Below are 15,043 nucleotides of genomic sequence, written 5' to 3'. Positions count from 1 at the left end.
CCCACCCCTGTTTTAAATGAACATTCTGACTCCGCGCAAGCGACGTTGCGTGTGCGCGAGCGCCGTGTACCCGTCTAACCAAGGGATCGTCTGGGCACGCGCGCCGCCTCTCCCGTCCATCTCGCAGGAGCGTTCCCCGCGCAAGCCGGTGAGACCGGGGATGCCCCGTCGCGAGCCATGGTCCTCGACCCCTGGTGGCTGCTCATGTGTCAGCTGTGGTGCTTTCTCTCGGGCTACATGTGGTTCAGCCTCCTGCGTTACATCTGCTACGGCTTCATCTTATAGAGCCCCGGGACAACTTCGCTCGCCTGCGCACGCGCCAGACGGGCCGGCCGCAGTGGCGGTGGGCAAGACGGCGACGACGACATCAGCAGCAGCAGCAGCAGAAAACATAGCAGCGGTGAAAACCTGGCTCTGGAACTGCCTGCGTCGCTGCAATAAATACCCAGAGTAGATGGACAAACTGTGTGTGGCAGAGGATCGCTGGATCTTTGGGGCAAGTGCCACTGCCGAGCGTTTGCTTTCCGTGGATTGGACCAACGGCGCTCGTAGCTGCATTCGAATTCCTCGGCGTTGGCATTGCCACCATCGGAATGTCCGTTTTTTTTAATTTCAGACCAAGCCTGGCAATTTCTGGGAGAAAACCCGCTCCTCCACGCGGGAAGTGTGAATTTGCAAGCCGGGAGTGTTGGAGCGTGCAAATGAGAGCCCAAAACCTGGACCTTCGTGGCTGCCAGTGAAAACGATGCTTGCACCGCCCCACTGCTGCCCCCCACTTCCTACCCTGAAGAAGAAAATGAAGCCAGTAATTTAAATATAATTTGAAACATTTCTTTTTCTGTGTCAAAATGAAAAGGGTGTGAAGTTACAAAAAGGTCTCTTCCGTCATAAGCTGAAAAGTTTGTATGAAGCCCAGAGGGTGGTGTACGGATGCGTGTGTGTGTGTGGTGTACGGACAAGTGTGTGTGTGTGTGGTGTACGGACGAGTGTGTGTGTGTGGTGTATGGACGAGTGTGTGCATGGTGTTCGGACGCGCGTGTCCATGGTGTAAGGATGCGTGTGTGTGCGTACGTGTGTGTGTGCGTACGTGTGTGTATGCTGTGTGTGTGTGCTCACTGCGTGGGGAGTGGGAGTGTCGTGGTTAGCACCACTGCGCTACGAACCAGGCACTAGAGAGTAATTTTGTTTGTGTTTGGAGACCTGGAGTGGCGTTCTGCTTCTCTGTGCTTTTGTGCGCGGGGTGTTCCAGCGGTGCAGAATGAGTTCGGCGGATACAACATTGATTTTCGCATTTAACAGGGCCTCACGGTTTAGACAGTGCTCTTTCCAATATACATCTGGTAACCCCCAGCAGTTGTAATAAGCCTGACCCTACTGATGAGACACAGCAGGTTGAAACTGGCCCAGAGTTGTCTTGCTTATAAATGTAGTGCTACTGGGTAAGATTTGGTCTGTGGGGAATGCATCTGAATGTGGAGACGAGACCAAGTGGAGTTCTGCTTATTTGTACTTTTGCTCTTTGTAGCAACCCAATAGAGTGGTCATCCTATGGATAGACTCGTCCCTACCATAAGAATGTGGAGTGTACACCGCTGACTTGGAGCTGTAAACTCTAGACAGGAGACGATTGCCCCCCCCCCCACATCCTTCTGCTTTTTTCGCACCGTATATAGCCAACAGTGCTAATCGGAGGTGCGGGGGAAGGACCACAAACTAAACACAACAGCAAGCAGTTCTAAAGAAATTAGTTTTCAGTCTAGATGATTTAAAAGGGCACAGCTCCAGTGGCTTCCTAATATCGGAAGGAAGAGCGTTCCAGACGGCCGCAGAAGCGCGTCTGAAAGCGCGCGATACCAGTGACCGTCTTTGTTAGATGGCCGGCCAAATTCCACTGCTGCTGCTGCTGCTGCTACGAGGATGACCCAAGTTCACCAGCACAGCAGTGGTGCAAGCAATAACTTGTATGACTGTACCGTTACCGTTATCTCCTTCGTCGTCTGGAAGGGAGCGTGTGACTGCGAGAAGAACAAGCCCAAGGGGGTATCTCGTCAGTTCACTTGACCTCTCGGGTCGACCTCTTGGTTCAGTTGACCTCGGTGCGACGACGCGCGTCGAAGCCCCGGAAGCTTTGGGGTCACCGATGATGCGAACTCCGTCCATCGGTTAGCACGTAGATTCGGCGTCACTGCGCCGCTCGTGCCATCACTGACCACGACCGCCACTCTCAACGGCGGCTAAATTTCACCAAGCATTTCATTAGTACGCCGGTATGTTGATACGTTAATTGGTTCAGACGATTGTTTACGGACATTCGGCGTCATTTAAAGGGGTAAAATGAACACACACAAACAGCGAGCCTTTCATTATTCACGTGTACCCAACTTTAGCATTGTTAGCAAGGTAAGAGGGGGGGGGGGGCTGATTAAAACCGCGAATGTTCGAGCAAAGCTGCCGTTCAACGTGACGGTGAAATCCCCACCACGACCGGCGTCGATCCCAGAGTCGTTCAGAGCGGCTGCGACGTGGCTAACAAATCGCGACCTCAGCCAGCGGCAACGTTTCGTTGGACACGCCCCCCCCGCCCCCCCCCCCCCCCCCCGTGGCTGTGAATGCAGCATTGCGAGCTCAACGTTGTTCACTGCGGTTGCCCAAAAAAATGTATCCAACCACTGCCGTTTGCAATTTGAAGGATTGTTTAACGGGCTGACGATATGGACAACAGTCGTGATTCACCAGGTCCAGAGATTTGGAAGCCACCACAACCCCTGATAAACAATATTCACCAGCTGCCCCCTACCGTCCAAAACACATTCACAAATATAAGCCCCCTCCCTGTCCACACCATGCATGTGTTTGGGGGGGTTTCGCGTACGCACGCACGTCCTGTTCGTAGCACCGCTGTTTGTGTCTTCGAGGGGATGGGGGCGGTGAGGGTGGGAGGGGGTGACGTGCCCGTTTGTGTTCGGAGCTGCTCGTGGGCACGTTTGCAGGCCCGCTCTGTGTGCGCGCAATGCTCGCGGGGGTCACGAGGTCATTGCGTGTCCGAGGCTGCGCGTGGTCGGGGGCCCCACGTTACCGACCGCGTAGGGGGGGGGGGTGGGGGAGCGATAATAGCAGATTCACGTTCCAGTGAAACTATAAACACACCTTGGCGTCTTTTTTTTGCCCGACCGTTGGTAAATGGAGACGTTGGCGTCGTTCTGCCACTGTCCTCCGACGCGTGGATCGATCCCCAAGTATGAGAGAGCTGTTGAAGTGGTGTGAGCCTGCGTTGTACACACGCCTGTCTGGTCGCGGTGGATGACTGCCAGCGCACGCACGTGCCGCTTGTACGAGTGTCCCACGACCCCCCACCCCCCCCCCCCCCTCTTGGCAAAGCTTGATGCATTTAGTTCCCCACGGCACTTTCTCCCACTGTCTGGCTCTTTGTGTGTGTGTGTGGTAACCATGGTGGCGAGATGTTAACTACCTCGCCCGGTATACATGAGGCCATGGGTTCGATCCCGACCCTGATGCTTGCTGTATATTTGGAGTCTGCATGTCTCTCTCCCTGTGGTCGAGTGGATTTTTTTTTCTGGTCCTCCGGTTTTTCCCTCCACATTTAGGAACGCGCGTTTGGAGTATTTGACCGCTCTACATTTCCACGTGATAAGCCACTTTGTTGAGCTGTCATTTGTGGCCAGGTCGTTTCTGAAAAAGAGCCATACAGCTCAGTAGGCCTTACCTGGTAAACTAAATAAAAAATTGTTAATAGTTTTGAGTTTGAACCTACCCTTTAAAGTTCAGTTTCGTTCATGCCTGACGTATAGGAAATATATAATTTGCTTTTGAATGAAAATAAATATCTGTAAAACTTTATCGTCGAAGAGTAACGATGGGAGTGGCAGCCGAGGAGTGGAACGCGACCGAGAGTGCTCGTCCACCGAGAAGATGGAGCGATGAAATCAATGCCGGGTCGATAGCAGGATCGTCAGATATGGCGGCGACTTTGGGGGAGGCCTTCATCCAGCAGTGGATCGGCCAAAAGCTGGCGATGATCATGGTAATGAGCCAGAGACTAAATATCGGTACATTAATTTAGCAAGGAAGTTGATCCGTGAACATTTCATAAACTGATCTGAATTTTGGCCCAGGTGTTGTTCTGCACACAAACCAACCAACCAGGCTTGACGACAGCAAAGTGCGTCCGCATGAAATCATTTGCTTATCAGCGTCTGCGTGTGCGTGCAGATGTGCCGGTGTGCGTCTTTCCCGTGAGGCCGCCTGAGGAATGCCACCCCCATGTGGTGGCATTCCTGCTGCGGGACGCGTCTGTCTTCGCCTGCGGATGAGTGTAACGATTGCGTATGCAAAGTGCGGTTGTTGTACATGTGTGCCTGTTGTTTTTTGGCGACGAAGATTGGGTATACGAGTGTAGCGGTTGTGTACACGCACGCACGCATCCCACGAGTAATGCTACTCGCGCTCACAAGCTGGATTCACACTGGATTCACACTGGGTCTTTGAACGCACATAGCGTAATTGCCACCTCGGTGACATCACGCTTGGGGTGGCAGGGTTAAATTCACCTCGATAACAGAACTGGCGGGACCGATCGAGGCGAGGGCTCCGAAAGTAAAATCGCCGCACACGCCCCAATCGCGTGACGCGCCACCGACCCGAACGCTCGGTGCCACCCGCTTTGCCCGCGGGTTAATTTCGTGGGCAACCCGAGGTGGCAACGTAGCGCGTCGCAACACGTTTGGCGCAAGCGGCAAATGTCCAGTGTGAAGCCGACCCGACTCTCGAAGCGCTGCCAATTGTTTGCGAGCGGCACACGGACGCGTCGTCGTCGTCGTCGTGCGTGTGCCCGCCTGGCTTCTCGTGAACGCGCGCAAATGTCCGGAAGGGACCTTTTTGTTATTCATATTTTTTTGTACGCTGCGGTGTTTGTTGTTTTGCTTCTCTACCCCCCCCGCCCGCCGCCGCCCGGCCCCCGCCGCTCCTCTTCTTCCCGAGACACCGTCGCACAGAGCGAGCGGGGCCGTTTTCGAGATGTCAAAATGTATGCACCGCTGCGAACCCCCCCCCCCCCCCGTGAAGTCGTACAATGTTCATTTCAGGGCAGGGACCGTGCCCCCCCCCCCCCCCACCGAAACGTCGTCATAACCACAAGTCCGCACAAGAAAAAAAAGTTTACTCCCCCAAGGCCTGCTTATGGTGGGGTGCAGGCCCCACTCACCATTTGATTAGATGCCCGTTTGTCTCGGTAGAGTGCCCACTTAGTATTTATACGTAATAAGGAATGCTAATTAGAATTGTACACCTACGTACACCATTTATGCAACGTTTTGAATATACTTGGTGGCCGTATGTCCACCACGAAGCTTGTACGCATTTGTATCGCAGCCATCCGGCGTTGGCTCGACAACGACCCAATGCTCGTTATTTTTTAATAAGCAAAATAAAAATGTAAACACCCTTTCTAGATAAAAACGTCATGACGTTGCTCGGTAAAATTCAGGTCACTAACGGCAGTAATTCACTCTGCTGCAGTCATTTTTGAGAGAGAAACTCAAAATATGTAAAGGTTACGGATTTCCCCCGGACACCCGTTTTGAATGCAATGTTTTCATACGTCGTTCACGACTCGGACACAATACCGAGTTACTCGGGCCGGCTTTTCACTCGACAAATGGCATATTATTTTGATGGTCTTTTCTTTTCTTCAACAAAGATGCTACCAAGTCCTCTATTTTCCTCTCGTAATTAAGCAATGTAATAGTAGCTTGGTAAGTCGACATTTATTACTGGGGAGAATTTCAAACACTTTGTTGTTACCGTTGTCGGTTTGTGTCTGCAAGCAAACCCGTAAACAGACAAGGCAGCAGGTCTGTTGTTAGAATGATGGCATCTTCAAACGTTGTTCTCGGAGTGAAAATGGCCTCGTGTTTTGATTTTGCCTTACGGCAGATGAACTCGTTTTGTTGAGCGGGCAAGCTAAGATGGCATTGCAGCGACGGTCATTTAAAATGTAGATGGTTGTGGACTGCCATGAAGATACGTTCACCGCGTATCAGATTAAGTCTTGAAGCATTTTCACGGTGGTATTTGTTTTCAGTTTCTGCGATTGGATTAACCAGTATAAATGCACATTTTTGGGCAAAATCTACATGGCAGGCTGGGGCATTAACTCGTCAGTAACCAGACCTCTGACCTTTAGAGTAACATTGTGATACTTCGTCTGAAGGGAAAGCCCACAGACAGGCGTGGTTTAGTATGGTAAAATACAAATTTACGAAACCATTGCGTGGGGAGGGTCCTCTACCATCCAGCAGTGGATTGCCAGAGGGGCTGTTCCATGTACACACAAAGATTACCAGTGCGCCCTCTGCCTGAAAATGTAGAACACCTGGCCAGGTGTTGTTGGTAGGAGTATGCAAGAAATTGGTGATGCTCCATCCCATCTGTTCAGGTCGAAGGAGGAATGTTTTCAACCAATTCTTTGTTGAGCATCCTGTAACCCTTTACCTCAACCTACTTTTGGGTCAACCTCTTGGGCTGGGGTCAAGGGTTACAGGATGCTAAGAGGTATAGGTGGGATTTTTTATTTTTTACAAAAATGGTGGGAAAAATTGATACAATTAAGCATTGATTTCAGTAGGGCTTCATGAATTACAAAATTATGGGACGTGTGGCCAATGGCAGCCAAACCGAGTCTTGATGTGAGTCACGGCCAGTGGTGAATGTTGAACTGTACGATTTCCCAACCATCAATGTCTCCCTCCTTGTCGACGTGCGACCACATGATTGTGCACGCCCCAAACCCAGCAAGGCACCACCCCGAGCGCCAGTGTTGACGGGGTCTCCCGATCAGTGTGAGGCACGCTACGGAAATCACAACCGGATGAAATTGCGCATTTATGGTGCTCCGTTCCAAGAAGAGAATTCGATTTTTATTATTATTATAATGGCTTCGAAACAGTTGAAGATGCATCGTGATAATTTTTTTTATTTCACCGGTGTTTATTATTTTTAAGGCTTGGCAAACTTAAGCGAGAGGGCGATGCCACCAGACTGTACGGAATTGCAAACAAAAAATTGGCCAACTTTAGACAAACACATGTTCACGATTGTGTTGATATTCTTGGTTCTTTCGGTAAAGTCACGTATAAGGGAAACAATAAAATAAAAATATAAAACAAAATTATCACGACGTTTCGACTGCAACACAAGCAATCATCATTAGGTGTGAAAACCACAGCAAGAAAATTTGAAAAAAGTGGCGTTTTTTTAACGTTAGCACCACTACGTGGTGCACCAGCGTTAGCACGACGTAGTGGTGCTAACGCTGGTGCACTTTTTTCAAATTTTAATGCTGTTTTATTCACACCTGATGATGATTGCTTGTGTTGCAGTCGAAACGTCGTGAGAATTTTATTTTTTATATTTTTATTATTTTATTGTTTCCTTTCTTCATGACTTTACCGAAAAAAACAATAATATGAATCCCTGCAGTCACGAAAGCTTTAAATCAAGATTGTGTTGATATTTCGTGCTGTAATTAAATGTCCCCCCCCCCTCATTGCATGTTTACTCAAAACACAATGGTATTTTTTTCGTAAGTTGGCGACGGCCTCTTATTTAATTTTTTTAATCGCAAAAAGGCATATCGGTTGCTTTTTATTACTAAGAAAAAAGTCTTGAACAGTTTTTTTAATTGTCAATTTTTACCATAAAATAAATCCACGTTGTAACATTCAATTTAGAGCTCCTGATTTAAAAAAGCGGTGTTTTTTTGTCCTTAGTTTTTTTTTAACGAGAGAAGTTGCTGTTTTACTGTACAGTTTAAGTGCAATAGCAGAACGTCCGAGGAACAAGGGAACAGCCATCCGCAGGCGATTTTATGCAATCGCTCACCAACTAAAAAAAATAGTTTTGTTGATTAACTTTGATAAATTTGTCAACTACAGTTTCACTGCAAAGGGGAGAAAGGCAGTGGGGTGGGGGGGTCTGTTCAGTTTTTGAAAATAAAGACAATTCCATAATGTTTTGTATGTTGCGTTTGTGTGTTGCTTTTCTTGTGTTCTTATCGTGAACCAGTTTGTTTTTTGACACTTCCGGTTAAATTTCACCACCCCTCTCCCCCGCCCGCAACCGAATAAGCGATTGTGTCAGATGCATGCAATGGTTTTTGGACCACCGATTCAAACGTGCGGGAATGGGTGTATCGTCCAACAATCTACAATGGAGCAGATGTACGGTTCGTGTCACCTTGTGACAAGAATTGGCCAAGTTGGCGCACACAGCACCACGTCATCGCCCCCAGGACACTTTATAATTCGGTGCGGTATTAGTTCAGTCGTCCAATTATGTCTCGCAAGTCTCGCCAAGCACCAACCTGAAATTACCCATTCGCCCACCAGTCGGGGTATACTTGCCGTCATCCCCCCCCCCCCCCCCCAAAACCAAGTTATTTGAGTAATACGAGCAGTACTCACCTTACGAACCAGCTTGCATGAAGTATACACGAAAAAATAACTAAACAAACTCCCATTTACAAATTGAACAGCGGACCTTTTCTTCAGAAGCGTGATCTTCCGCGAGGTGTAGCGAGTCGGCCTCGCGCTGGGAGTGAGTGTTTGCGCGTGGTGTGTGAAAGTGTGAGTGTGGCGGTGACGTGCGGCGAGGTCAATGGCTGGGGAGGCACTGGCTAGTGTCAGAGCCAGATTCACACTGAGGGGGGCGTGTCCTCACTGAGGGGGCGTGTCTTCACTGAGGGGGGCGTGTTAGACATCCCCGTCGGTGAGGCAGATGTGATAGCTGCCTCCCCTGGTGCTTTTCCATTGCAATTTCATGTCGAGACCAGCGAGCCTAAAGATCTTTATACACATACGTGAAATAAGTTACCTGGAGTATGGAAGGCGAGGACATGAAATGAAGGGGTCTACAAACATTACATTGGTGACATACTGAGATAGTGACAGGCACATGCTCATTGCCCGCGCTCCATCCAGTTACTGAGGGGTTGCGCAATCAGAGGGGAGGCTGAGCTCGTCGCTGCCTCACCTGTCGTCTCTTCCTGTATTTGCAGCGAAGCTCCACGAATTTTGCGATTTTGACTGAAAATGATTGGAATCGTACAGAAATGACATTTATAACACAGATCAGTGGAAAATTCTAATATTGATTTGATTTTTTTTTTACTTTTTGTAACAGCTATTTTCATTGGAGTATGACATGTGAGGCTCTGCCTCCCCTGAACCGCACGTCCCTGGAGTGTAGCAAGTCCAAATACAAAACCAGACACGAAGCGGCCACTCAATCCCATACCTGTCAACCCAGACGGTTTACCCCAAATCCATGTACATGAAAAATTAGTTCAGGGCCATATGGCAGACAGCAGTTTCAATACGGTACAAAAAAAATCATTCGGTCTATTTGTTCGTGTTTCTCCCTTGTGATGGGACTTTGTAGAATGAACGTTGAGATTTATAAGGGGTACGGGGTGACCAATAAGGTCTGAATTGGTCTGTAATAAGGTAGGGCACTGATAAGGGGTTGACAGTTATGGGGGAGCGGTAGTGAAGCAGTTCACGCACTGCGCTAAAGAACTTGGCAACCCGAGTTAAGATTCCTGTTCACTGCCAACAGTGTGACGATTATCGGAACCGGTCCTGGGCCTCCCCCCTAGGTCGACTCCGCCTCAAACGAGTACCTGGTGCAGTGCGTGGTATTCATCGCCACTGGGGAGACAAAGGCAGCCAGGCGTGTCGCTGGCCACTCGCCCTCTCGTGTGCCGTTGAGGCCACAAGGGGGATCTGGGTCTTTGTCTTTGTGTGCGCCTCGTGTGTGTCTGTGCAATTGTGGTGACTCATTGCGGCCTCCCCCCCTTCCAACTACAAGCTGCCATCAGGACTCCGGGTAAATTAAAATAGAGGTTTTTTTTTCTATTTGTGACTTTATTTACTATAGTATTAGCTTCCACCAGTGGTTCTTAACCTGGGTGCACGCACCCCCTGGTGGTGCGAGATGCCCTGAGAACCAAAACGGGTGCATGCTGTAGCACAAGGTTTATGACCCACTGTTCTACACCGTTACATGGAAATATGCAATATTTATTCTTAATTAGGTGTTAAACCATTTTATTGTAACGTATCACATTTCATAATACAGACCGAAAGGGGCATTTAAATGCAGCGCATTAACCGTCTCCGACTCTCGAACCGATCGATTTACAAACAAGGTCTCTGGAAAGAATTCGGTTCGTAACCAGAGGACTGCCCGTAGTTGTTAATTTACCAAATTTGGGCCACTGCAGTGCGTGTTGCATGCAGCGTGCAATCGAGCGCAGTGCATGGGGGAGTCGCCAAGTTGGGCCACGTACCCAGTCACACGGAGTGTTTATTTTTTAACATTTTAACAAAGAAACGCTGGAATCTTTTATTTTTTTTTGGGGGGGGGGGGGGGAGTTGTGCGAGCGAACGCACTGCTACACCGATGCAAAACGTTAAAACACCACGTGCTTTTAAAAATACGTACACAAAATACACGGACAGAGAAAAATTCTACACAAACGTTAATTTTACTGAGGAAAATGTTCATTAACATTCAGGAAATCACACCGTCTATTTTAAAATGGAAGTTTTCCCGCACAATTAATCAATAGCGAATACATTCTTGTGGTTATATATGGTGTCACTTTTAAGCTAATGTCAAGGAAAACTGCAAGAGCGACATTAATTATGGTTGATGTGAACTTATTCTGCCGATGGACACACAGCCCTGCCCTCGGTCACATCAAGTTTTAAGGCATACAAATTGGAACACTGAACCACAAATAAAACTTTGTTTAAAAAAACGCAAGTGGGGGAAGGGGGGGGTGTTAAAGATACACTAATTCATCTATTAGCTGGGCCACAAGCCCACGCAGGAGGGAGTCGGTAGCCAGGGGGTTCGTCGTGCACAGACAACGCATCGTTTTTCGATTTTACTCCCCTCCCCCCACCAAATGACGAGTGGCCACCGAGAGGATGCAAGGTCCACGTAGTATCTGGCCAGTTGGGGGTGTGCTGTCCGTAGCACGTTTAAGTAAAGCGTTACCGCGTGCCTGGGGCACTCCATCACCACCACCTTGGTCGCTCGACTTTATCACGAACTTATGCACAAAGATATCCACCCCCCCAACTACGTCCCACTCTTGACAAACCTACTTAAGCAGCAACCACAAATTACACATCGTTTTTTTTTTGGTTAAAATACAAGTCGTTTCACAACGCTAAAAACCACGCATTTACAAAGGACGCGAAACTCAGACATTTCTGGGCTCTGCCACCAACACAGAACACCGCAAGACGTTTATCAACGCACGCGTGCGTGCGAAGGAAGTTAAACAACATCGCACGCCTCAAATCAAAAGCACGATACGAGGACAAATGGAAACAATTACAATATTTTTTTTTGTGCAAAGTCATGTCTCCGTACATCTCGGTAGTAAACAAATCGACTATTGTCGTCAGTGGGTACCGCGCAGAAACCATTCACAAGATAACGTTGCAAAATTAACCTCCGTCAAATCGTTGCACGCGCGCCAACGAGAATACCGTGTCCACGTCCGTCTCCTTCGCCCCCCGGCCCCCCGGCGCCTTGAGACGCTTGCACGGACCCGAGAGCTGCCCTCGTCATTCGTCGTCCACGTCATTACCGTTCGTGCAGGCCGCATCCTGCACAGCGACGGAGACAAGCGTGAGCGACAGGGGGCCCCGCGGCCACCCCCGGTTAATAGCGCGGTGTGTACGGTCCATAACACTACTACTGCGACTCTACGCGCCACCTGCTGCTTCACGGTTTGAGGAGAGTAGATGCCACGTTATTCACATGCCACGCGTGACGGCGTCACGATCACCAAGAAGAAGAATATTTTACCAAATGAAAAGTAAATTAAATCACGACGTTTCGGGCGCAACACAAGTGTCCGTCATCAGGTGTGTTCGTCCCCATCCTGCGCCAGAAACGTCGTGATTTAATTTAGTTGTTTTCATTTATTTTATTGATTTTTTTTTTTACACCTACGGGACTTCACCGAGAAAAAATAAAACAAAGAGTACGAATCCTTGCAGTCACGAAAGCTTCAAATCTAGAAATATTTTACCTGTCAATTACTCAAATTGGAGAACAGCACAGCAACATCGCGCGCCCTACTGCGATACTACTGCAGGCCGGCCTGAAACACAGCTGCACCTCTTCCTAAGTTGTGGCGATGCAGTTTCGCGCGCTATAAGAAATGGCGTGAATACCAAAATGTATTGCACATTTGATTTGAATAGAGAATGTAGTACATGTTGTGCAGTGTGTAACTTCAGATGTGAAACAGCGCTACGGATAGAGCGACGCCCACAAATGCCATCGCATCACCATCAAATAATTACATATGCCATGCCACACATTTAATGGATTTAAGCATATAGACACACAATGGGACAGTTTCACACGTAGGCTTTCGAGATCAATATTAGTCAAAGGTTTTTGGGTTTGATCGCATAACTATAAATATGTCATATTCTTGGTTCTTTCGGTAAAGTCACGTTATTTTATTATTTTATTGTTTTCCCTTCAACGTGACTTTACCGAAAGAACCAAGAATATGAATCACTGCAGTCACGAAAGCTTTAAATCAAAATATAAATGTGTCGTTAATGCATTTGTATCAATTATGAAAGATGACATACGTTTACATAAGAGTTGCACTTCTCAAACTGAAACTTTTTATTGAAAAAGGCACCTTTCTTAAACCCATGGCCCCTGTACATGAATTATCCCCCATTATAACTAAAACCATTAAAAAAAAGTAGGCCAACTGCAACTGTACATTTTATAACGTATATGTATTATTTCTGAAATTGGCACATTTTAAGTTCTATTTTCCCAAACTTTGGGACAGTCAGGCTGATAATATAATTATTTTATTTTAGCTGTTTTACCGCAACTGGTGTAAAGGCAAGTCTTTGAAATATTAAAATGTTTTATCTTTTAAGTTACATTCATTGGGTAAAGTTCACCTCTGCTGCAAGGAACACAAACCATAAAATCCCAACGGTGGTATCCATGTCATTGTCGGGTGTCGGGGTTATTACGTCCCAGTTTGTTTTCAGAAAGGCAGCAAATGTCGAGGCGCTTCAACGTGAACAAACACATTTTAACTTTGGAATATTGATGGGGAAACCCCACCAACCCCCCCCCCCTCCCCATGTGAAAACTACGACGGGTTTCCATGTTTGTCACGTTTTGAATTCAAGTGGAAATTGTTAACTCTACCAGAGAGAGAGCTTCCACACGAGGCAGATCTTTCACTTGGCCAGTCTCCAAGTTCTGGGGGCAAGAGAGAACGGGACCGTGAGCAGATCTGCACAAGTCTGAAAAAAATATACATCAACGCTCAAGTCACGTCAAGTTGCAGGACGGCTAAACATGCATTCGCATTCACCTCCTCGATAAAGGCTGAAGAGGCGCAGTGGCACATCGCGACTTAAAAAGGGGAGATGCCACCGGTCGGAGGTGCGAGTAAGAACCACAGACGCGATGAGCATGCACCAACTGCCCACGCTCTGGGGTCCTCCATACATTAAAAAGGTGTCATTAGCCAATTAAAACCCTTCACCGTCCCGATGACGTGCGTGTGTATGTCGTCAGTTTCTATTCCGATTCCGTTCCAATGACGTACACGAACCGGAAGGAAAAATTAAAATAAAATACCTTTAGCGGTACCGAGGCTCCCACAAGGCCATGCGGGAGGGCGTGTGGCACCGTTTGACGCCGGCTCTCGTAGCGCGCGGCGGTCGTGTAGCTACGGTTCTCTCATTTTAAAGACATTGGACTGACTGCAAACGGTGCTACTATGCCTCTCCAAATAAAATTAACGCCGAAACGCTTGCGCGTTCAGAGATTTAGCGGTGAACGAGACGAACATCCTGCAACTTGCAGTCGTCTCAAAGGTTCAGAGCGTTTATTACACGTGGAAGGAATCTGGGGCAATTGGAGAAAACTCACGGCGTGCGAGCGAGGAAACTCTTAGTGTACAACACAGACAGCAGCGGTGGTGTCCACATGTTTCTGCCTTCTCCTGGTGAGCCAGAGTACTGGCACCGCAGTGCCCATGCGGTTGACCACACACACTGGGGTCGGCGCGAGTTGGTGACGACGTGGACAACAACGCACCGGGGCTCCGGACCCACCCTTGTGACCGCGCGGTTCGAGCCCTGGCGGTGGCTCGTGTGAGCGGCGAGGAGAACCAGCGCCGAGTTGGCCACTCTTCCTCGCCAGCCCACAAGGACCAGGTATGGTCTCAAAAAGAAAACGCCATATGACCAATGTGGAAGCGAGGATCCAATGAATATGGAAAGTGGAGTCAAGGTTGGCCCAATCGCATGAAAACGTTTACTGGGGAGGCCTTCATCCAATGGTGGCTTTACAAAAAATTGTAAGTAAAACGACACTATTTTTTTACTAAACTATTTTTTTTTATTTTACCAGGTAAGGCTCGTCGAGCTATACAGCCCTTTTTCAGAAGTGGCCTGGCCATAAATGATAGCTCCATAAAGAAGTGGCCTATCACGTGGAAATGTAGCAGCCTATTAATTTATAAAAGGAAGTTTCTAAAAAGGTGGAGGGAAAACCAGAGGATCCGGCGACAAATCCACGCAACCACGGGGAGAACACGCAAACTCCAAATACAGGCATCAGGGTCGCGATTGAACCCACGACCCCCTGCATACCAGGCGACAGCGTTTTCATCGTACCCAAATCGATATATCTATCATTAACAACCGTACATCTTTAACTATGTAAAAATATATACAAAAACTAGACACCTTTATGCTTTCAGAGGAGGCTGGTGTGACTTGACCGTAAAACTAGTAATCTTAGGACAATAACCGTAGATGGATTAAAGCCAAACAGGGGCAAACATATGTCACTTTCGCCACAACACAGCCAACGACCCCACGCACAGTATTACCGTAACTGAAAGGGCGATCAAAATGTGCGTTGCAATGCATGACGCCGCTTT

The 15,043-nt window shown here is 48.2% G+C and overlaps 2 protein-coding genes across 6 annotated transcripts in view; one reads left to right on the top strand and one right to left on the bottom strand.

Moving 5' to 3' along the window:
* LPGAT1 (lysophosphatidylglycerol acyltransferase 1) overlaps nt 1-8,036 on the top strand; it is a 107,931-nt gene extending 99,895 nt beyond the window's left edge. For all 4 annotated transcript variants that reach the window (XM_032962618.2, XM_032962617.2, XM_076070558.1 and 1 more), the window contains one exon: nt 128-8,036. In XM_032962618.2, the coding sequence (XP_032818509.1) occupies nt 128-285 (158 nt within the window). In that variant the 3' untranslated portion in view covers nt 286-8,036. The remainder of the gene's footprint in view (nt 1-127) is intronic.
* Nucleotides 8,037-10,545: 2,509 nt separating this feature from the next.
* ASPG (asparaginase) overlaps nt 10,546-15,043 on the bottom strand; it is a 50,531-nt gene continuing 46,033 nt past the window's right edge. For both annotated transcript variants that reach the window (XM_032962621.2, XM_032962622.2), the window contains exons 16-17: nt 13,294-13,347; nt 10,546-11,702 (exon numbers count right to left, since the gene is read on the bottom strand). In XM_032962621.2, the coding sequence (XP_032818512.1) occupies nt 11,661-11,702; nt 13,294-13,347 (96 nt within the window). In that variant the 3' untranslated portion in view covers nt 10,546-11,660. The remainder of the gene's footprint in view (nt 11,703-13,293; nt 13,348-15,043) is intronic.

This window comes from Petromyzon marinus, chromosome 29 (genome assembly GCF_048934315.1).
Source record: "Petromyzon marinus isolate PM22_M1 ecotype Great Lakes invasive population chromosome 29, UKy_Petmar_22M1.pri1.0, whole genome shotgun sequence".
Classification (NCBI taxonomy): Eukaryota; Metazoa; Chordata; class Hyperoartia; order Petromyzontiformes; family Petromyzontidae; genus Petromyzon; species Petromyzon marinus.
The sequence above is the reverse complement of the archived record's forward strand: the minus strand, read 5'-3'. Positions and strand labels throughout refer to the sequence as shown.